This window comes from Centroberyx affinis, unplaced genomic scaffold, assembly GCF_046629955.1.
Source record: "Centroberyx affinis isolate AG114_WGS23_722 - 3 ecotype Tasmania unplaced genomic scaffold, CSIRO-AGI_Caff_v1 ptg001527l_1, whole genome shotgun sequence".
Lineage (NCBI taxonomy): Eukaryota > Metazoa > Chordata > Actinopteri > Beryciformes > Berycidae > Centroberyx > Centroberyx affinis.
In genome coordinates this window covers 93440-117679 of record NW_027279987.1, presented here as the reverse complement: position 1 = coordinate 117679, position 24240 = coordinate 93440, and the positions used below count along the sequence as shown (strand labels likewise).

Here is a 24240-nt window from a genome sequence, read left to right as displayed (position 1 = left end):
ATTCAATCAACCTCTACTACAGGTTTATGAATGGAGTTTCCTATACACATTCAGGATGCTCCCATTAAGACTCGAAGACCCTGAACCAGGGGTGATCAGACAGTGTTCAGATGGAGCAGAAACGCATAAAATCTAGTTGTACACTTTTATGGTATGGTTTTATTTGCTTCTATCTTATGTCTTAACTTATGTTCTGTGTTTCCAATCAACCATGTTGAGCTGGCAATAAAGTATTGCTCCCTTGAACTCTGAACCCTAAATGTAACCAAATGCATTGAAGACCCAAACCACCTCCACAGGTGGTCAGACACACATTTGGTCACATTAACAAAAAAAATGTAAAAGCGGTGCGTCTCCAAACCAAATTACGTAAACGGAAATAATCTTTTGCACGCAGATCCAACCAGGAAGTGCACACAAAGCAAACAGGTAGCAGGCAGCTTAGATAGTAACATAACTTAATGGTGGTGTTTGTTTTAAATTTAATGGATGTAACTATTACAAGAGGAAATGACGTGCAGTGATCTGCGTTCTGCAAAAGAAAAAGAGGTCCAATTTCAATGTGTGTACCAAAATCCAGCTAAATTATCAAGCCACATTCAAGATATGACACACATGCCAGGTCTAAAGCGGGTCTCAGAAGCCTTGACACTGTTCCTATTTTATTGTTCTGTCTGCTTTTTATTTATAGACACATTGCCTCTGGGGGAGCGAATAATGCCACATGACTCACTGCTTTAAAAAGGTGGACCTTTTAGAAAATGAAGTTGTCCTTTCCAGACCCTCATATGCAAGCAAAGTCGATATGCAACCCACATACGATGGCATTCTGTTGTATAAATTATGAAATCGTTAAAAGTGCATTTCTCAAACTCGTTAAACACACTGTGAAAACAACTTTTCTTCAGTTGGGATAACACTGAAGAACTATTATCTTAATATTAAACATCTTTCTAGTTGGTTACAAAGTGATGGTTACATGACGCTTTTTATGGAGGCAACTAATTAAAGAAGTTAAAGAATAGCTTCGATGAACTATGGGATTCTTTTTTCATACGGCAGGATAGCACAATACAATCCAGTTAGAGGCTGCTTTCGGTGTCAAACTCCCCTGCAGGCAAACCAAACCTCAGATTCGTCTTCATTAAACAACCCAGTTTGAGATGCCACTGCACTGTGAAGACAATTCTGTCATCTTCCACCCCACTGAGATGAAACAGGAAGTGCTCCCATTCTGTTTCCTACCAGTCAGCACTCTCTATTCGTACAGACAGCAGCTTTAAATCACTGATGAGCAATGAGACTCACGCATAGACGAGTGTGTGTGTGTGTGGGTGTGTGTGTGTGATGTACGTATCAGAGCACATGCTTAACACATAAGACCTGTCAAGTCAAGTGAACTACCTCATACTCTAGAGCTCCCTCTCTTTGACATCATCTCACATAGGAAAACACTACATATAGGGGAACACACACGCACACGCACACAAAACCATGCACGCACGCCCACGTCTATTTACAGCTAGCGCTTCATGAATACGCGATCGGATTCCTCTGTCCGTATTAAATGATATTCTCCAGATCAGAAGAGGGGGGAAATGACTGAAAGCTGCTACGAGGTGGGAAGAGAGAAAACGGAGAAGATTTGCTTACCTCGTCGTAAGTGTAGCGATAGTCGGCCTTCTTTGATTTCAGATCCCACAGGACGACGATCCCAGACTCAAATCCAATTATAAGCTGGAGAGAAAGAGCGACAGGCAGCCGGTGAGATAGGTGGGAGAGATGGCGGAGGGGAGATAGAATAGACCCCACGATGGCGGGGAGTAATACATTTGACATTCACACGCAGCATGAAAGGGAGTCACATGTAAACAGACTGCAGCAGCTCAGGAGGCAACCTTCCTAGCTTGGTTCACAAGGGATGATAATTAAAAAGGCTATTTTTTTCTTTCAAAACACTTGAAATGTCAGCTTTTTTGGATTCTGAAATGTTTGAATTCGAGAAGACTTATTTATAGAACTCATCCAACCACCAAGCCAGTCTGATTTCCATTATATTTCAACTAAATCAGCTGGACATTTTTTTTTCTGGAATCAGTTTTTCATATAGTAACTTTGTCTGTTTGCAAATACAGATAAAGTATCTGTATCTGTACAGAAATCCTGAATGTCAGAGGTGAATAATGCCCCAGGGAGCAGAACAGCCACTATCAAAGGCTGACAGCTAACAAAGTCACACCAGGTAAGCGTGCTGAAAAATGGAAACACCGCTAAGGTGAAATGGGACTAATCATTTTTTATTCTGTCATTCGGAAGTTGCACCTTCTGAATCAAACAACTAAAGCGCCACCGAGTCGTGACTCCTTTTTGAAAGATCGATAGACATTTCAACTCTGCTGTTGGAAAGTAATTCACGCTGTATATCACAGGAAATTGCTCTGGATTATAACATGAAATAAAAAAAGAATAATGAGGCCAAGCTTTTATGCCTTTCTAAAAGCTAATCCTTGGAAGGATAAAGGAGCATGTCGTTAAAGACAAACAGAACGGTGCGTGAGGTCTTAAAAAGAGGTGTGAGACTCGGACTGGGTGCTTTTGAAACCGGTGTGAGGGCGAGCGATGTGGAAAATGGATTCGAAACGGTCTCGCTGCGTGTAATTGATACATGAAAGACAATCACAGGCATCGATGTTAAATCGGATCGGCCTATGTGTGTTTGAGTGCGCGTGTATGCAGATAATAGCTGCTCCTTACCTTTCCCTCATCCATGGGGTTGTCACTTATGTGGACAACTGGTCCAGGGTGGGCCTTGGAGGACCTGATGGGGGGGGGAAGAGAGAAAGAAAGAGGGAGAGGGAGGGAGAGAGAGAGAGAGTCAGAGAGAGACAGTATGTTTCTTTCTCAAAGGAATTTCCTTCACGATCCAGGAAACCAACAACACGGAAACCAAAACAAGGCCAAAGAAGTACACAAGTATCACATGAGAGTTCGCTCACACCACATACACATGCATGGCTCAGAGAGAAGAAGAAGAAGGTTGAGGTAAAGCTCTGCGGGAAGCCGGTGTCTTTGAACATGTGGAAGAGGTCCGCTGGGGAGGACAGAGCTGCCAAGCACTCTAAGGCTCTAAAAGGCTGTTCAAAGACATAAGCTCACTGAAGGATGTGATGGATGGCTCTGTCAGCCATGCAGTCCCCAACGGCTGTGCGTGTGTGTGTGTTTGTGTGTCCGCATTTGCATGTCTGCGAGGAAGACAGCACAAAAAGCTCGCCCGCCTCCTCCCCTCTCCCCCCGTTTCTCCTCTACCCTCCAGACTGCCTCGTGTCAAAGCTCCTCTCCCCTTGCCAAGTGGCAACAGTATTTTACCTAAGCTGCTGCCCTCTACCCTGGCTGCAAGAGTTTGATGTGGGCTAAAGGATGCCAGGGAAGGTTACTGCCTAAGAGAGTGACTGTTGGAGCCTCAAACATAACCCCTGTACCAGTCAAAGGCAAGGATGCAAAGGCAAGGATGGTTGACAAGGAGAGGAAGAGGAAGAAGTTGTGACCGAAGAATCGACCTTGTGTTGGAACATTTCTTAGGCCACGGCCAGACAGAAACGTATGAAAGTGTAATGAAGTGTATGTATGGATCCATCACTGTCTGTTCTTTGTCTGATTAGAATGTAAAATGGAGGCATGGCGGTTCTTGGAAAAAAGGCAGGCAGACAATCTATAAACACAGAAACATGGATCTTGATCTGCAGCCAACCTGGAAGACCAAACGTTGCACTAATATGCACTTCTGTCTTTGTAAATTGCTAGGCTGGAGTTCATACAACTCTGGGAAGCTGTATACGAGTTAAATAACTTGCTCTGCCATTTTGAAAATCGAGAGAAAAGGCAAGCTCCTAGTTAGCATTTAATGGATAATTACGTATACTGCAGTCCAAAAAAAGGTCAAATGACTTTTGACGTACACTATGTAAAAAAGGTGGACAGCCCTCCGTTCTCTCCGTCATCCATCAATGTATCAGCCCCATAGAGAACACATCGGCTAAATCTGTTTTTGACAGATACAAAATCTCTGTCTGACCGCGCCCTTAGCAGCACAAAGTTATTCAATCTTACAGTATGGTGACAGTGGAGACAGGCAATTATGTAAAAGTTGACTGTGAAAATGTATATGTTTAAATCTAAAAACATGATTTGGATGGGACTCTATGAGCTGGCGATGAGTGCGTACCCTTCTAGTATATTTATTGCTATTTTTCCATTGTCTTTGTGTGAATCTATGACTGTGAGTATTAGCAAAGGAACAGAGAAGAGAAGGGACGCATCTACAGCAATGTGTGTGTATTAGAAGGTAGCAGTTAGTGGGCAGGCAGGCAGTCAGTCAGTTGTCTCTATATTTAGCCTGTTAGTGCTGGAGCCTTATTACCTAAGCTCTGCTGCAGCTGGAGCTGTTGATTTATCTAATCCCCCCTCACTGCCTGTCTCTCAGCTAACAGCCGTCCACAGCATCACACACACGTACACAAACACACACACATACTTGCATGTAAGCACAATTAAGACACAACGCCTAACTCATATGGAAAACTCTACTGAATTACAATTTACCTTCATACCTCCATAACTTAGAATTATTAATGTGGTTTATTTTCTCATTTCATGTTTTTAAACGTCCATTGTTTCCCCGTGAAACACTGCAACAAACCTGTTTTGTACTGTAAATAAATCTGACATGAACATATCCACAAACTCCACACATACACGTTCAGGTTTGGAGAAAGGGATCACCATGGCAACAGGATGGGCAGAGCACAGACAGGCTCCCAAAATCATCCATACTCTCTCTGCCACAAACACACACAAACACACCCACCCCCACCCACACACACACACACACATATACAACGTCTGCTTAACTTGTTAAACACGCTCCTATAACCACACATTTTTGCCTGTGTGCTGCTAATGACTTTGCATTTTGCAGAGGGAATAAAAAGAGATTTAGGGACAAGAACATTTGGGTGTGTATGTATGTGTATTGTATGTGTGTGTATGTGTGTGTGTGTATCAGCACAACAGTGTATGTGACAGTGTTTGCGTGTGCATACAAATACGCTAGTGTGCAGTTTGTGTGTGTGTGTGTGTCTGTGTGTGTGTGTGTGTGAGCATGCTACTGTGTTATTCTCATGGTACCACTCACTGTATTGAATATTAGATTCTTGCCTTGCAGCCACTCATTCAAGGTCTTATCGTATTGAGAACACACACACACACACACACAAATATTGTCTACATACTGTCAAACCAAATGCCCTGTGGTAAACAACAATTGAAAATCTCTGCCCCATAGCAACTTCAGTTCAAACAGTCATCTGTTATAAACTTCTACATCCCTCTTTGTATGTCAAATATTCCTCCCACCCAAAAAAATGAACCATTACTGTATGTGTCGCAAACACACACAGACACACAGACACACCCCATAAAGCAAATGTCCCAGGTTGTGTAGTCGACACAGGGAGCATATAAGCTATGGGAAAGGTAACACTTCACTGACATCTCATTGAGTGCAGACACACCCAACTGGCTGGTAAGCCTTCACCTTGGACAAGGAGAAACACACACACACACACACACACACACACACACACACACTAGCTGAACACCATCATGTGAACCCACAAAAGGTATTTCTGACATGACATTAGTATGAATAACAGCACAAGAATCCACGCCTATCCACATACGTAGCCATTCAGCCTAATATACACCTATGAGTGGGGTTATATCCATGGAATGATCCACTCTTTAACTACACACACACACACACACACATGCACATACACTCACAGAGAGAGACACACATACACAGTGAAGCTCAGAACAGCTGGCGTCACCACGGGTAACACACTGAGGCAGTGGAGGCCCAGTCACCATGACAATGTCACCCAGGCAACACGGCTTTAACACCCCCCTAGCAACATGCCAATACAGTATGTGGCCTCATGTCACCTCACTAGACTGCGTGTGTGAGTGTGTGTGTGTGTGTGTGCGTGTGTGTGTGTGTGTGTGTGTGTGTGTGTTAACGCATATGAGCTTATGTAAAGCCGGCTGTAGACTCATGTAACTTTGTCATTTCCCACCCGTATGATCATTCCAGCATGAATAATCATATTCCAGATGAAGCTGCTGGCCCAGCTGTGCTGAACCTCCAGACTTCAGTGAACGCATGGGGGTGTTGGATGACTGTTTCCCCCAGGACAGGTCACTGTACTGGGCCGACACCTGGAGCCTGCGGCCCTGAAAGGATCGTGGAGGGCCTTGAGGTTGGGGCTGTTGGAGGCTGGGATGCTCCCTTAATGGATAGTGGTACCAGCTGAGAACCCTCTGTGCCTCTGTGCTGTTTTATGCAGGCACACACACACATGCAGAAACACACACATGCAAACCCACGGAAAAACACACACATAACACAACACACAGACACAGAGTATGCATGCGCAGTCATAAAATGCACACATACACTGCCAGTCAAAAGTTTGGATACACCTATTTGAATGTACTATGTTTTTCATTATCTTAAAGCCATTTTGATATTTTGATCTAAAGGCTTATGCTTAAATGCTTGAAATTTGTTTCTTAGACAAATATAAATAGTGCAGTTGATGCCTATGTATGAATTGTTTTCCATCAAGGCAAAGGGTGGCTACTTTAAATAATCTAAAATATAAGATCGTTTTGATTTGTTTAACACTTTTGGTGTTTTGGTCTCTGCATAATTCCACTTGTGTTATTTCATAGTATTGATGTCTCTACTATTATTCCAAAATGTGTAAGATAGTAAAAATAAAGAAAAATGTGGTGTGTCCAAACTTTTGACTGGTAGTATACAGGAACTCAACATACACAGAAGCATGAAAAAACACACCAAAAAAAAAAATCCAAGTATTCAAAATAGCTTCAGGGTAGTGAGTAGGAGAGCAGGGGGAAATGAGGGAGGGAGGGAACAGAAGAAGCCCCAGGCCAATATGTTTCACGTGAACTATGTGTCACAGTGAGCAGTTAACATTTCACCACTCCTGCCCCACTTCTCCATGGCTCTCTGTACCCAGTGACCACCTAGATTCAGCTAGCAAACACACACACACACACACACACGGCAACACACACACATAGACACAGGCAAATACACACACATGCACACACACACAATCACATGTGTTCGTACATATAGTGCACACATGCAGACACATTATCCATCATGTGAACAATTCGTGGATCCACACATGACCTGGCTTTATTGCCTATAGCACTGACTGTACTGTAGTGCCGTGCAGTAGGTTATGTAGGTTGTGTGTGTGTGTGTGTGTGTGTGTGTGTGTGTGTATTGGTCTTTCCAGTACAGTAGCTCGGGAACAGAGGTGTGAGTCATACAAACACACAGCGCACTGGGCCAGGCCCGGGGCCATTGGCACAACTACTGCAGCTTGTCTCCAAATAGCAGGGCCCCAGGGGTGTTGACCACAGTACACACCACAACCTAACCTCATCACGGCAATCACAACAGCATAGAATAGAATAGAATAGAATAGAACAGAATAGAATAGAATAGAATAGAATGGGAAGAGTTTATCTCATCAGGGCAAATTTGGTAGGCTGTCTGACAACCTCGTCAATCAGAAAAAAATATACCAAATTGACTTTTAAATACTTCCCAGTATTTGCCTTAACTTTCTGGAAACTTTCATTGTATTGTTTCCGTGGCAAACCCCATGGGTAGGCTAAAACAAACCATGGAAAGTATTCAAATGCCATTTGATTTAGGTCTAAGTATTACAGAATAGAACAGAAGAGTAGGGAACAGCTTTAATTTATAATATTGTATTATATTATATCATTATATGTGGTAAAGGGGAAGCTGGGGGTTGTGAATGTGTGCGAGTGCATGTGTCTGTAGTAAGACTGTGAAAGTAATTCAAGTGAACCAGGCTCTGTAGAGTTCTGAGTGCTCCTCTGGTTCCACTCTACAAGATGGTGTTCTCCACTGCAATATAATGTACTATGATAATGCTACAGTTTGTGCGCATGCATGGATGTGTGTGCATGTGTGTGTGTGTGTGTGTGTGTGTGTGTGTGTGTGTGTGTGTGTGTGTGTCTGTGTGTGTGTGTGCATCCACATACGTGCACATGTCCGAAGTGCTGTGAAATACTGAGTCCTATTGTGAGCGTTCTCTGAGCAACCCAGGTCTCTGTCTGATGACAGCATCAAAAGAGGACAATGGGCAATAGGGAAGCTATCTGGAAAGCATCCCTACCGTCCCCACAGCTGGCAGAGAGACAGAGGGAGAGAGAGAACAAGGGAACGAGAGACCTCACACCTCTCTGATCTGCATCAAAGAAAACCACAAACACACGCCCACTCACACACACACTCACAGATATGCAAACTGAGAGCATCTGTAACAAATTTGAGAATCGATTCCTGGCACAGCTGCCACCTTTAAGACGCAATTTCCTACAGAATTAGTGTGTGACTGTTTAGAGGCCTGAACCAATAGATATGGAAACTAATTTCCCCCAAAACTCATCTTGCAGATCTACAATGTGGAGAGGGATGGAAACAACAACATATCAAAGCAAGTTTGTGGCACAATGGGAGGAAGAGAAAGGATGGGGGGGTTGTAAAAGAGTATAATGAGTAGAGTATCTTTGAGTGGGTAAAGGAAATGGAAATGAGAGGAAGAAAGAGCAGAAAAAAGATGGATGTTGTTGAATATTGTTTAGGAGAGAGTCAAGATTCCTCTACATTTTTGCTACCCAACCTCAACGAGTTTTCCACGAATATTCCATGATATTTAGCAAGAGTTCAGTGACCAATATTTGTCTTTGCCAGTGATCAAATATTACCTTTCTCATTGTTGAATGCCTGATTTGATTATTGCAGGTCTTCTTTTTTATTTTTTGATTTCTTTCTTTGTTTTTTAATAAAAGTAGAGTACTAGGAGACTAGGAGTACTAAAACATATGTGCTGGTCAGTATACCAGTGAATAAATAGTTAGAAATTGTTTCAGTATTTCAATACTCAAAACGTATGTTATGATGAAATGAGCTTTTAAAGGAAAGGGAAATCTGTTTTTAAAGTGCAATTTCCTGTTTGTACACTGCCATTATTGTGAATACAGGGTATCCAAATATGTTTGCAGGGTCAACAAATCAAATTAACTTAAGATTTAAGTGAAAGGAATGTTGTCTTTGGGTGTAACAGCAAGTTGGAGAATTGTTCTGCGTTGGCGGGGTTTGAGCTCTCCCACTGACTTGTAGCTGTCCTAGGATTTTGATATTTTGCATTCAGAATACCATAGGGATACTTACAAAGTCAAAAATTTAAAGAGATGAAAAAAAAAATGCTCAGTATCTCAGATCTCTACCCAACTTTATAATTCCAAGCTCACAAACCCAGATCAGACTTTTTAATCCAGAAAATGTAGTTGTATCAGGTTAATATTCCTTCCTGCTAGCTTGCAACCAAGCTTGAAGTTCAGTGTTTTTTCAATCAATTATCTGTTTCTACATAAAACTGTAAAGTACAACTTTTCCATGTTTTCTATGACCGTTGGAAACCTTGGGAATGGAGGTATGGAGAGATTGAAATAATGAGTGGAGAGAAGTATTTATGAGTGAGGGCAAGAGGAGAAATTAAGGCGAAGTGGCACAACTGAAGAGGAGTGAAAGGTAGAGGTTGGCAGAAGGAAGAAGAGGGGTGAAGATGGAAAAAACAGTCAAGCAGAGAAAAGTGGAAATTACTGTGTGTCCATTAGTCAAAAAGCACCCCAGTATCTACCTCTCTCTATCTCGTCATCTCCATCCACCCCTCTATCTCATCATTATCACTCCTTACTTTACCTCCCCTGCCCTTTTTCTTTAATTGGAAACCTTTTCCATCTACCTCCCTTCTCTGCATGACTCCTTTCTTCTAGACCGCCTTTGGCTTCTCCTCTGTTACCTGCATTTACTCCCTCTCACCACTCCGCTCCTCTCCTCCATCACTTCTCCTCTATGCATGTCCTTTTCCCCAGGCAAAAGCCTTGTCTCATCCATTCCGCTCCCGTCTCTCCTCCGTCATCCTTACAATCGCTCCCCCCCTTCCCCTCCCCTCCCTCCCTCCAAGCTTGTCTTTCCTCTCGCTCCCCTTCTCTTCCCCGCAGCCCTGTCGAGACGAGACGTCTGTGTGTACCATACACTGATCTCGGCAGACACCTGTTCCACCCCCTCCCTCTCTGTCTTTCTCTCCGCACACCCACACACACATGCACGGGAGGGGAAGCGGGGGGGAAAGCGTGCAGCAAAACGCTCCAGTGAATAATTTAAGCCGCTACAGCGGGGAACCAAAATGGAGCCCGTCAACCTGACGGATCCATTGCAACAGTCGAGAGACAGGTCCCTCACTACCTGGAGTCTGATACTGCGCCTAGAAATGATAGACTGACTAATGATCCTTTCTTATCTCATTACATTTAAGCTGCACTGACCTTTTGAAAGGTAATGCTGATTACACAACATCTCTCATCTCATTTAAGTGCTGCAAGGTGACTCAACAGACCTTGTGTTCGGTGTTGCAGTGCTGGGGTTATGAGTTTGATTCGCCTAGAGTTCAAATATTGATCTAAGAATCAGCGACTCACTTTGGATAAGGACCCCTTCCATACAGCACAAAACCTATACACCTGTATGCTAAATTGTACGGTATTTAAAGAAGAAGAGAACAAATGCAAAGCACTAGGACATTTAGAGGGGGAGTCAACATCGGAGGGCGACAGGTGGGCGGCGACACTCACAGTTCGATGGCTTTGTTCCACATGATGACGTAGCCTGAGAGCGTAAAGGACTCCACGTTGACGATGTGGATGTTCCCTCGTTCTGTGCCGATGTACAACCACTTGCTCTGGAAGGGCAGGTGGCAGAAGGTTATCCTGGAGAGAGAGAGAGGAGAGGAGACAAGGGTTAGAGAAGAGGGGGGGAGAGGAGGGACAGACAGCGTAGATACAGGAGAAGCGTCTCCAAAGTCACTCTTGACTCCCTATTATGATGAGACAAATTATGCAAAACTTTGAGAGGATTATCTAACCACTCCATAAAGTTGAAGCAGTGGAGATGAGAGTGGCGAACCAAAGAGATGTTTCAATCTCTCAAGCAGCCCCTTCTCTCCGGACCTTCGCTTGAAGGAGGGCCAGAAGCCTCCCATAATTCTCCTGTTTTCATCATCCCTCCATCTTTTTATTCGTCCTTTCATCCATCCATCAGACCGAGGCTTAATGAGAGGTTATACACCCTTCCCTCTTTCGCTGTGTCTGTCTATTCATCTTCTCATCCTTTTTTCATCATTCCGTTCTTTCATCCATCCTCCGATCCGTCCTGCGGTCCATCTGAGGAATAATAATGTGCAACCTTGGTAATCTGCCTCGCTGCTATTTCAAGGTCGCCCAGCTCCGGCTAGTGATCCTTTTGAATCAGCACGGTGGTTAGAGCTACCCCTGTGGACCACGTCTATAAAACACAACCCCTGTTTCGTCGACTGGGAAACCCCGCCCAAGGCCCTCACCCACACAAACTGGAGGACAGAGGGGATGGAGCAGCTTGGAAAGGGAGAGGGAGGAGAAATAAGGCTGTATCCATTTTGTTTTACAGCAGTCTTTTTTGTCTCATTATTTATGACGGAAAAGACGCACTGGAGTATTTTCCTTAACTTTCGGTAAAAGGGATACGCTTATAACAGGATTTCAGTACTAACATAGCAATGAATGAGAAAGAACCAACATGAACATGGTAGATGAATGTCAAGGAACTACTAAATTAAGATAAAGTTTATATATTAAGAATTTTAAGAACTTTTTCTGAAGTAAACAACATTATCTGGGTGTGTGGGATTGGATACACATATATACACACTTGATACATGAAGGCAAACAAACACCTGTGCAAAGATATCCTCACAGCAGCTTTCAGTGTATTTCCAGCCTCTCTTCATGCTCAGAAAGCCTATCACCTTCCTTCACTCCCTCTCTCCATTCTCAAAACTCATCTCACACACTCGCCCTAAATTTCTGTTTCTGTGTGTGTATCTCCCTCTCTCTCTCTCTGTGAGTCTATCTCACACTGTTGCTGCAGGGCAGTATTGAGAGTAGCAGCTCCTACTGTCACACACACACATACACACACAGCACACACACACACACACACACACTTGCTTCTCTGCCCCAATGCTCTGCAGTACCACATGAATATATTCATAGGCTTGAGGAGAGGCATCAGGCTACTTGACATGAATCTCATCCACATAGCCCAAATGCACACACAGACAAACACAAACACACAAATACACAGAAGAACACTTGTACACTAATATATTAATATACATAGGTACATGAACTGGCTTACTCATACATGGACACTTGAGTTGCACATAATCATATACTGTATATATAGACACAAACATTTGTAAATTTGTAACTCATTTAACCAGGGAAGTTGACAACATGGCTTTTCATGACAACCGGTGGCTAGTGGCACCATTATGAGAAATGTCATGGATTCAATGTGCTTTTCCATAGTTCCATCTGCACCAACAGATGTGCCTTGTCTATCCATATGAGGGTTAGAGGGTGGCATATAGTTTAAAATCTGAGGGTTTGATTTGGCTTGTCACTGGCTGTTTTTATTCATTCTGTTGCGGTCCGTGTTGGTTTTCGGGCTCACCAATTTGTATATCGCTGTTGTCTTGTATCTCCAACATGTCAACTTTCAGGAACTGAGAAAAACAGCCTTGTTTTTAGCTTGACCACCAAGCATTTTTTTGTTTCATAAAGCCATGAGTTATAGAATTTCCTCATCCAATTGAGGACCTTGTGATCCTCCAATTGAAGCTAAAACATGAAAATAATGAGTGTCCTGGTGGCTTTTTCTTTTTTCTACTATCAAATAAAGGCAAAATCCCCAAAAAAGAAACAAAAAACCATGAAAACGACTAAAATTGGGGTTATGAGGTTTTTACCCGACAGCAACAATATGCAAATACACATTGTGTGTGTGTGTGTGTGTGTGTGTGTATGTGAGTGTTTGTGTATGCATGTCCATGTGTCCCTGTCTGTTTGTGTTTGGATGTGTGCACACTTGTTAGAACTTGATTTGTATGTAATTACATATGCATATAAATGTATGTTGCATGTAAATATATCTGTGTGTGTGTGTGTGTGTGTGTGTGTGTGTGTGTGTGTGTGTGTGTGTGTGTGTGTGCATACACAAGCTAACTGATCAAGTGTTCTGAGAGGCAGCATGAGAGGGCCAAGTGGAGAGGCAGTGTCAGGAGCATAATTACACAAATTTGTCTGCAGTTTGCAAGTGTGTGCGTGTGTGTGTGTGTGTGTTTTCCTCTGTGTATTTCTTCGTGTGTGTCTGTGCCCATGCATATATGCACCCGATTGTTTGCGTGAGCGTTTCTGTGTGTGTATTTGTGTGTGTGTCATTGTGTTCGCACTTGGCTTGCGTGCACGTGTCTCCTGGTGAAGTCTCCAACTTCAAGTGGTCACGACACACAGAGGCAGCTGCCAGCTTGCAGGCTCAGGGCCAAACACATTGCCTCTGCTATGACAGCCCCCCCCCCCACACACACACACACAACTCTGCCTAACCGCACTGTAGGCTAGGGATATGAAACCATGGCTCATTTGAAATAAAAGGGGGAGAGGGAATACTTAAGGAAATCATCATTTGTCACGCGTCTGCAGGTTCGCTCACTGGCGAATGTAACATAATCGGAGTCTAATTTGTTTGTATAGCAATTTACAAGAATGCAGGTCTTATGTCGTGTTCCCATCAAAGAGGATCGTCAAAACAAATGGAGTAGTCGCAGCCTGAAGGTTGGAGGAACTGGCTTGCCAGCAGAAGGTCACCAGTTTGAATCCCTTGATCTGATCTGCCAGGGAAAATCTGGTTTGGAGAAATGATTTGAGAGATGCTTCCCCTTTCCTCAACAACTTCCGTCAAAACGCCCTTGAGCACGGCACTGACCTCTAACTGCCCCAGTGGAGCTGCTCAGTGGTCAACAGGACAAGACTGTGGTAAGAAAATATAAGGTCAAGCTGTCATGAATCCCCGCAGCGAAACTGGGTCATTGCAGCAGTAAAATAGGATAAAACAAAGACAAATATAATATATATCTATATATAAGAATATAGCAAATGGTGGGTATTAAATATAACGCAACTGGCAATTTCAACATTTCAAGAATATGTAAATAAGTCATGTATGAAGATGAAAAAATAGGATTTACAGCATAATGGGGGTGTGTGAACTAGAACATGCTGACACAAATAATTAGTATGAGGGTTGATCATTTCTAAAAATATGCTTGTCATATATACTAATCAAATATTTTCATCTTGTGCTCATATGCAACATATCCTCATCTGGCCAGTATTCTCTTCTAAGGTCATGACACATAGGAATCTTATGCAATGGAGATTGCAAATATTGCCTGCAGCATTGGTGGGAATTGGTAACTGGGACAAAATCATTGCAGATAACTTGGGGGGAATAAGCAACAAAAGAATCATCAACTGTTGGTTATAGATGTTGGAAAAATTGCTCATCACTGTTGCCGCAAACTATTTTTATGTGTCATGACATTAAAAGATGACAAAAACAAAGTGTGTGGGAAAATGAGAGAGAGCACAAATCGAATTGAAGTCAATGACATATACATTTGGCAAGGCTCCAGACTGGACAGAGGGATAGATAGATAGATAGAGAGAGAGAGAGAGAGAGAGAGAGAGAGAGAGAGAGAGAGAGAGACAAAGAGAGTCTACTAATCAGAGAGGCCAGAGACCCCCATCTACCCACAGGGTTTAAATTAAGAGGAATCTAAACTGATAACAGACTGTATACGCACAAACACTCTCCATTAAAGGTGTGTGGACACACACACACACACACACACACACACACACACAAATAACACTCTTTCTCTGTTACACCCACTCTCTCTCACAGACACACACACACACACACAGCACCTGCAATAATCAATCTATGTCTGTGCCTAGATCATTATTAAAACAATGCAGGCCAACTGCGCTAAATTAATTGACTCTTCTGAAGAAGAGCAACTTGAAACGTCACGTGATGGTATCAATAAACGCCATGGGAGCCATTTCTAGTGTGCATCATCAACTCAATCATTAAACATTTTTTAGTCATTTAGCTGATGCTTTATCCAGAGTGACAAAGTAGTGAGCAGATACTGTAGGGGTTCAGTGTCTTGCTCAAGAATACACGTGACTGTTGCTGGGGTCAAACCTAAGATACTGGCTGGATTTAAAAACCAATATACCAATATTGAGTGGCTTGTCTGATCAGCTTTCACCACAGAGTTATGAGGAGATTTTTGTGAGCATAACTGGCCAAACTTAAACATATCCAAAGCACGATCAGTGGGTGGGTTCATGGCTTGTTCTGATAAAAATGTTCTGACAAAAATGTTGCCAAAATGAGCAAGAGGAAAAGGAGAGAGGAGGTCTTCCTTTTTGCGTGGAACTGTGCATGTGTGTGTGTGTGTGTGTGTGTGTGTGTGTGTGTGTGTGTGTGTGTGAGGGGGGGGGGTTGACTCTGCCTCCCCCCTCTCATTATCTCCCATCATATCACCCTGCGTTGACGATAACATCCACATCTGCAGTGCCTTCCTCTGTGGCTAGGAGGCGGCGAGAGCATCCTACGCCAGAATGACTAGGCAGGATTTCTCTTCCACTCCCTCCATCCCTCCACTCCAACCCACAGACTGACTCACTGCTCTCTGGCTGGAGCCCAGTCTGTCTCAACTCCTCCTCTCCTCCCTCCTCTCCTCTCCCCCAGCACCAATGATCTGATGTGAATGGATGCGGAAGCTGGAGGGCTTTCTGCAACACTGCTTTCACCCATCAAATCCCATTGTGGTCAGTGGAAGGAAGGACAGGAGACAAGGAAGGATCTGTTTGGATTGTTGGAATGTGGCCCACATACCAGAACTAAATGTCCAGCAGCCTACACATGGAGAGGTGGGGCTAAGTAGAAAATATAACTGGTAAGAACAAAAACAAAAGACAGAAGACACTCGCCTGTTACTCGCAGATCCCCATCCAAATTTTGTGTTATGACATGCTAACATGATAGCCATGGCATCTTTCACATATTTGGGTGTACCCTCTGTCAATAGACTGTAAAATGGAAAGAACTGTTAGCTTTGTACTGCTAGAGAGCAGTTCCCTGCAAGTACCCAGTACCAATGTATCGATGAATACTAGTAAGATCAAACCACCGCCCACTGATCCAGGATCGTAGCACTATGTTTTCACCATAATGTATATGATCAACTACTGTGACATTTTCATATAAGTAAATGTCCGTTTTGCGACTCCGTATCGCTGATTTACACAACTGTGATTCTACCTGCACCCGATTCATGAAAGCTTTTCCATTTGCTCTTCTGAACACCTGGTGTCTGGTAGGTGTTTCCTGTGAAAAATCCTCTGGCACAGAGGAAGTGATGCATCTTACAGTTCGGCCAGCAGCTACAGCAGTTAGTTTGGAATAAACAGAAGAAGAACTGGGCAGCTGGCATGAGCTAACTACAGGACAACAAAACAGGATCTCACAGGTTGGCACATTAACAAAAAGAAATTGACAGCACACACATGACCTGCCAGGGAATTTGACAGATAACAAAATCTAATGAAAGTGCTTCCCTTAGAAATATCACATACAACATACATCCCAGCCTTCCTCATCATAATCAAGACATACAAACACCATAAACATGTTAACATAGCAACATAACAAAATCATATCTATATGCCAGTATGTCCTTGCAATTTTATCTTGAACATTGTCTCAGTGCTTTTCCTTTGACCCCATTTATTTGCAGTACTCTCATGTGTGAAATACAGTGCCGAGGAAATTTTCTGTGATATCGACACAGAAATCCACCCTCTCAAGCAATCTTTTCAGCTTTTTCTGATGGCATATAGTTTAAAATCTGAGGGTTTGATTTGGCTTGTCACTGGCTGTTTTTATTCATTCTGTTGCGGTCCGTTTAGGATAACTGTCCTGTTGGTGACAGAGGAAATGGCTGCCTTGTCCTCACCGGCCTGACAAGTGGAAGCCAAGCTTTAAAAAACAGCCAGAGAGGGAAAAAGGGACAAGGGAAGGTGGAGGGAATGAGGAGGGATAGAGAGTGGCAGTGGGTGACCAAAGACTTTTATAGATGTTACAGATCTGTCTGATTCAATCCTGCAGTGTGTCTGTCCTAAAGAGTCCTCTACTTTGTTCCTCGGCTTCCCCTCTATAACCTTTCTTAACTTCAGACGACGGCACTGTGAACCGTGATCCGCTAATAAGCACATTGACATTTAACCCCTGTCATGTTGTTTCACATCTGTCAGCTATATTACAATGCCACGATCCAGGTAACAAAGGAGTGCCTGCCCCTTATAAAACTAAATAAGGAAGAAGATGAGAGGTATTATGGCCTTTTGAGCCAGAGAAGATCTTAGGAGCTGATGGCGCAAGATACTTTACATTTTGGGGACTGCTTAATTACCCAGAGTCCCACAGTTAAAAATCTTTTGCCTCTCTGTTTTCCTTATGTCACTGTCCATGTTACTGTCCGTTCCACTGGCACCTACTGCACGCTCAGCCGTCCCGGTGGGGGATCCCTCTGACTTGGCCCACCCAAGGTTTCTTCCATTTTTTTTCTAATAAGGTTTTCTTGGAGGTTTTTCCTTGTGTGCTTCAAGGGTCTAAGGTTGATGTTGCTGGGTAGGTTAAGCCATGTAGGATACGTAGGCTGTTACGTCTTGCTAAAATGTGCTATTGTGTGTCTTGTGCTTTGTTCTGCTTCCTTGTGTTTGCTTCTGCTTCATTCTGTTCTACAACTGACTGTTGATCAGTTAGATCTAGTTAGGCTCATTCTCTGTAAAGTCCTTGGAGACATGCTTGTGATAAAGGGCTGTATAAATAAAGGAACTTGACGACATTTCTGGCTACTCTGATTGGAGAGTAGAAATAAGACACTGACGGTCCTATCAGCATTGGAGGCTGGCCCGTGGGGGCAGCTATGATATTGACAGCTATGGAGCACTGCAGTGTTAGTTGTATTAGTAAATACAAAGTGAAATTTGAACGGCAAACACTTGAAACTAATAGGGTGCCAGGTTCAGAAAGATACAATTTAAAATAAAGACAGCACTGTCTTTCATATGACTTGATGCTGCTTGAATAGACAAGTAGAGACTGAAAAGTGAGTTCGTGAGTGCTGTTTTTTCCTTGTTAAGTTGAATCAGCACAGCCATAGCATCTGTTATAGCAGAATTGGAAGACATAACATGAAGAGTTGAGCGATCTGCTACGAGCAAGTCAAGAGGTGCAAGCTGGTCACCTTTGGCTAAACGTCTCAGCGCATGAAGTATATTTTAAAAGTTTATTTAAATATATTAACTTTTTTGTGGAGTGATTTCCAGCTTTCATGTGCATACATACAGCAGAGTGATTGGTATTATGCGAGACAGCAAAGCCCTCAGGTGAAGGGGGGCAGGGCAGCCAGACTGATGTCTAATGCTGTGATCAGTTAGCAAGACTGTCTGGCTCATGAGGCTTAAGTATTTGCATTTTCTTCTCTACTGAACATCTATTCTATATATATTATGTATGGGTGAAGACTGAAACCCGGCATTCCCCCTCTTGAATCTTCAATGGGCTTTAAGAGGGGAGTGATGAGTGGGATGCGCCCTCCTTAATCTACTTCTCATGCCCTCCTCCTGCTCTTGTTACCCGTTCCTCTGTCTCCTTCCCTTTTTCCTTCTCATCCTCAAATTCCGAACTCTTCCTGCACATCAGCCTCTTCCTCCCTTTGCTCCCGTTCCTTTTGTTTTACTCTCTCCTCCCTCTCCCCCCTTCCCCCGACGTCTCGAGTGACTTTGCGGCGTCTCCTTCCCGTCCTGATGTTTCTCGAGACGCAGAAGCTCCGCTCCTCTCCGCTGCCATGTCTCGGGGAGGTTTGCGTTGGACGGCGGCGCTCGCTAAATGTCACAGGCGGTCAAGCGCCTCCGCGAGAACACAACCCGCCCTAAAAGCCGCTGCCGGCCACCTGCCCATCACATCAGCGCCGTCTCAAATCATTGGCTCTGACGGTTAACCCCTTCCCACTTTTCACAGTGACAGATCACCCAGCCAACGATATGATTGGCTCTGATAGGTAATCCCTGCATCTCTGATTGGAGGAGACAGTGGACACCACCTTCCTTGAGGTGAGGTGATTCTGCAATTCGCTCATCTTGTGTTCGGGAAACTAGACAACTTTCATTTTACTAATGAAACATAAACGCTACAATTGAATCTGATATTGAACGAAACACTTGAGGGCGGTTTTCAAAGAGTTGGGCACATTCCCCAGCCTTAAGAACACCGTCTGTCTAGACTTCTCTGGATTTCAGCCTTATCACAGAATACGCTTGATTTCATGAAGGAAAAGGTATTTGCATCCTTGATAACATCATCCACTGAATCAGAATCTCAAAAGTTTTAATTTCACACGCCATCTACCATCTCAAAGTGGGTTTGTGTGTCTGTGTATGTGTTATGTGTGTGTGTGCAGGTATGCATGTGTGTGCGTGCACTTGTGTGTGTTTGCATTTGGTTGTGTGGGTTGTTGTGTCTGTGTGTGTATGTCACAGCCGGCTGGTGTGTGACATTCAGGTGTTTGGGTAGGTTCGCACCTGTGCCCCAGTGATGGCACCGCATCAAAGGAGGGCAAGTGACCCAAATAATGTGTTTTTGGTTAGAGACCAAGAGAGAGAGTGAATGAGAGGAGGAGGAGAGAAGGAAGGTGCATGGAAGGAAGGACTGAGAGCAACCAGGCTGTCACCTCCTTTGCCCTGTGCACAGGCTCACAGGCGGGCACACGCACACATTTGCCAAATGAAATGCCGTCTGTTTGCATACGGAACGACAGTCGGTGAAAACTAACAGTTCATGCAGGCAGCAAACTGTAATATTGCTCCTGCTCAGAAAAACCACAGTTCGTGTTGCACCACTGTGAGTGTGAGGAGGTCGTTGAGGAGAGAGAGAAAAACAGGGAAAGAGAGAGTGTATGTGTGTGTGTGTGTGTGTAGGGGGGGAGTGGTGGGGGGGTTGGAGTGGAGACACTGACTTAGCCGACAGTCTATGCCCTCACTGGTCTTGTTGTATGTTTGCCACTTACCTCTCTCTGTTGAACTTGAGGGAGTGGAGGATGGCGGGTCTCTTTTGCCTCAGGTTCCACAGGTGGACGCTGTCATCAGCCAGAGCGCTCACCAGCGCTCCCTGTCAAACAAGAAGGCACATAACAGATAATATTCCAAGGTTAAAGACCCCATGAAATGCCATCTTTACTTCCTGGATTTGATACATTTGCTGTTGAAACAGGATGTTGGGGCGGGACATAATGCAGCGATGAAGCATTCAAAAGTCTAAACCAATGGAATAAAGGAGAGAAAGGCATCGATTTCATTTGATGGGAGGAGTGCGGGGCAGGATTGTTAAAAAATCTGATGGTTTTATTGGTTAGATTTTAGATTTGGTTACATTTATGCCTACTAGTGCAGCAGAGTTAATTTCATGGAGACTTAAGACCAAACTCTTCAGCATGCTACTGAAATTGCAATCTGCTATTGGTTGATCTTTGGTGCCAGGTGATGTCACCACCTGTTGTACTCTATAGAAGGTGACATCACCTGGCACCAAAGATCAGCCAATAGCAGATGGCCATTTCAGTAGCATGCTTTATACCTTTAGATGTCAGGCTTTACACAGATTTGGGTTTGGTGTTTAGTTCTCTTTAAGGTACAGGAAAAAGTGCCTTTCTTCAAACAAGACACAGGTATCATCACTGAAATACACACTGGCATCCGTACACACATACCCACAGACTGCACATATTCTGTATGAGCATATACAGTACACAAGCCAAATACACAAGCTAAATTCTCTGGAAACTGATTTTAAAGCAGACAGCTCTCTTCCCAGATAACGATGATGATTCAGAAGATGTATATGTGTGTATCTGTGTGTGTAGGAGGCGGTAAAAATCTCTTCCATCTCCCAAAGGGTTTATTTGAGCTGCTGAGTCACAGTCACACAGACGCACACCAACAGACGCACACACACACACACACACACACACACAAAGCTAAGCATGACATACTGCATTTTGCATACTGTGACGCAAATCACATTCAATTATAGTTTGTTTTTTCCATACAGGATCAGATGGGAGGGGGACATTTCACAGCTTGAAATCTGCTGTGGCAGCTATAGCACTGCAGCTATTCTATACAGCATGCTTCCAATCAGGCTTGGAAATCAACACAAATCAACACATTTTCACTGTGGCTGATACATTTGTCTATTCTCCCTGTTAGTTTGACAGGCAACCAACTATTATTATTTATCTAAAAACAATTTGGTTTGTAAATTAGTCAGTGGCAGGTGAATTTTTAAACCAACCAGCCAGTTAGAAGTTAGTTTACTGCCCTGTTTAGCATGACTGAATACGGACAGGCCGGCCTATTCTAGATGAGCAATAGCTTACTGAGGCTCAAATTAGTTATGGTTTGATACATCTGTGACTTTAGGACTGGATTTCAAAAAAGGAAGGATGGAAACAACTGTAAGCTATACAAAGTTCCCATGCAGCGTGTGATGTCTTCAGAGGTGGATGGGCGGATTGAAATCTCTCAGGTGAATTTAAACCCATGAGTTCGGTTTATATGACTGAGTCTAACCGTCGTAGCATCCAAATTTAGAAATGGAGAGAGAGGAAAGGAGGTGAGGAGATAAGGGAGGTGAAGTATTTGATGTCACCAGTACAATCATCCATACATTGTCTTAGCGGTGACTATAAACACCTTACAGGAGTATTATAGCAGTGTGCTGACTCCACTCTTTCTTTCATTTTTTCCGTGTCGAGGTGTTGCCACGGTGACCTACCTCGTTGATGAGGAACTGTAGCTGGATGACGGCCGCTCCGCTCTCGTGCTGACAGTAACACTCCACACCTGGGCGACCGAACCTGATAGGCTCTCTGTCAAGGAACGTACCACCAAAAGGATGTATCGCTACAGAAAGACAGCATGCAACATAAATTCTAGTTTTGGTGTGTCAGTGTGTGCAGGGGTATCAGTGCAGACAGGCATGTATACATATGTATATGAGGTGTATGTACTGTTTTTCAGGGTGCTTTTTTTACCAGCCTCAGGGCATGAAGGTCATTTGCTCCTCGATACACCTGACTCAAAGATCATGACATCAGTTCCCCGGTGGGAGGGAAAATGAACTATACACAGTGACCTTTCTATGGTCTGCCAGCAGAGCTTGACCGCATCCATCGCCTACAACCAAGAAAGGTCTCAATATTGCATGCCTCTGCCCCTTTACACTCCCTCCAGGCCTGAAAAATGTATTCCTTTCTTGAAAATAAGAACGTTTGTAATTATTCACCATCTCATGACACGTCCTGCAATTACATACCATGAAGCTCGCTTTTTCCAAGGGAGCACATGCTGCTAGATTGCAAAAATGTAGTATTCCGAAGGGAATATTCAGCATGATTAAGCATGATCTGTTAAAAATGCTCATATGTACTTTAAATTTCAAGTTATACATGTGCTCCGTTTTTAATTTGCTTGGGAGCGCAAATTTATTTTGGAGAGCACATGCTCCAAGAATAAAGGCTCTTTACAACCCAGTACCAAACATGCTATAAGCAATAGCAGATACATATTTCAGGAATTCATATTAATTTGGAAACATACTGGACCTAAGCTGTCAAGATGATTTCAGTTATGCAGAAAAGGTGGTGTGTATTGGAGAGGAAGGATTTGTACCCTGACAGCAGAGATAGGGGAGAAATCCTGAGCGTTTGAGATGAATAAATATATGGTATCAAAACAAACAAAAACAGTGGAACAGCGGCAATGCTGCAGAGAAGGAATAAAACTATAACAGGCCACACGCTGAGAGGGAGGGAGGGAGGGAGGGAGGGAGAGAGAGAGAGAGAGAGAGAGAGAGAGAGTTTTAGAGATTCAAATATATAGAAAATGAATCAGCAGAGAAGAGATGGATATTATGAGAGCAGATGAGAAAATAACAGCAGGGAGGGGGGGATGCAGTTATACAGAGATAGACAACTCCGATAAAAGATGCAGAGGAGAGAGAAAACAGGCCGAGAGGGGCGGAAGGATGGAGGCTGAAAAAGAGAGAAAGAGGGAACGGGCATGGGACAGCCAGAGAATAACGAGCTTCCTCTCCTGAGCGTGAGTGAATGGGTGAGCTTACTGATTATATCCATTCATTCTGCCCATGATTCTCAAGACTGGGGTGGGGGGGGTGGCAGTTTTTCATAGGGGCGCGCATAGAGGTGTAACACCCTGGGGACGATGCTATTGCTCATCATTAGTGTGTGTGTGTGTGTGCGTGTGTGTTCGCACATGCGGCCACCTACATAGCCTGCAGAACTATCCAGCTAAATCACAGTTTGAGCCGTACAGCTACATACAAAGTGATGCAGAATCTGGATACTCCAGGGCTTTACCTTGATCATTCATATACACCTACACACACACACACACACACACACACACACACAGAAAGAAAGGTGGAGACCTCCTGTGTAGTGTTAGGCAGGGTGGTTTGGTCCCAGGAACAGTACAGTACATGTAACCCGAAGTGACTTAATTGAAAACTCTTTCCTAAGGTTGCCTGGCAACCAAATCTTCCAGGGCCTGAGAAAGAAAGAGGAAAGGATTTAAGGTTGTGCTTTTTAAAGGGCTCGCTTTGCTTTCTCTCTAAAGAGGCAGCCATCCCAAAAGCACATTATCATAAAGCACACATACACACAGACGGCATCATAAAAAAAATTGGTTTCCTGCTAAATAAATTCAAACCATCAAAGAGGGAAACACTAGCTACTGCGCACGTCCTTCAAGTGAATATTGCCCAAACAATTATCATAAAAATGCAGCTGGCCACATTGTCTAAACAAGACATTCAATCCAATGGGAGAAAAGCAAAAAGTGCTCTGCAAAGAAGTGGGCCGAGTTCCACCAGAACTAATTTAGTAGGAAAGTGGACTTCCATCTTTTCTTTAATGTAATCTGTGACATTTTCATATAAATACATGTCCGTTC

General features: G+C 43.6%; 1 protein-coding gene across 4 annotated transcripts in view; it reads right to left on the bottom strand.

Annotated features, from left to right (window-relative positions):
- Positions 1-24240, bottom strand: part of stxbp5a (syntaxin binding protein 5a (tomosyn)) — an 84427-nt gene that overhangs the window by 30867 nt on the left and 29320 nt on the right. For all 4 annotated transcript variants that reach the window (XM_071527391.1, XM_071527393.1, XM_071527392.1 and 1 more), the window contains exons 3-7: positions 22043-22124; positions 20277-20377; positions 10828-10962; positions 2755-2818; positions 1654-1737 (exon numbers count right to left, since the gene is read on the bottom strand). In XM_071527391.1, the coding sequence (XP_071383492.1) occupies positions 1654-1737; positions 2755-2818; positions 10828-10962; positions 20277-20377; positions 22043-22124 (466 nt within the window). The remainder of the gene's footprint in view (positions 1-1653; positions 1738-2754; positions 2819-10827; positions 10963-20276; positions 20378-22042; positions 22125-24240) is intronic.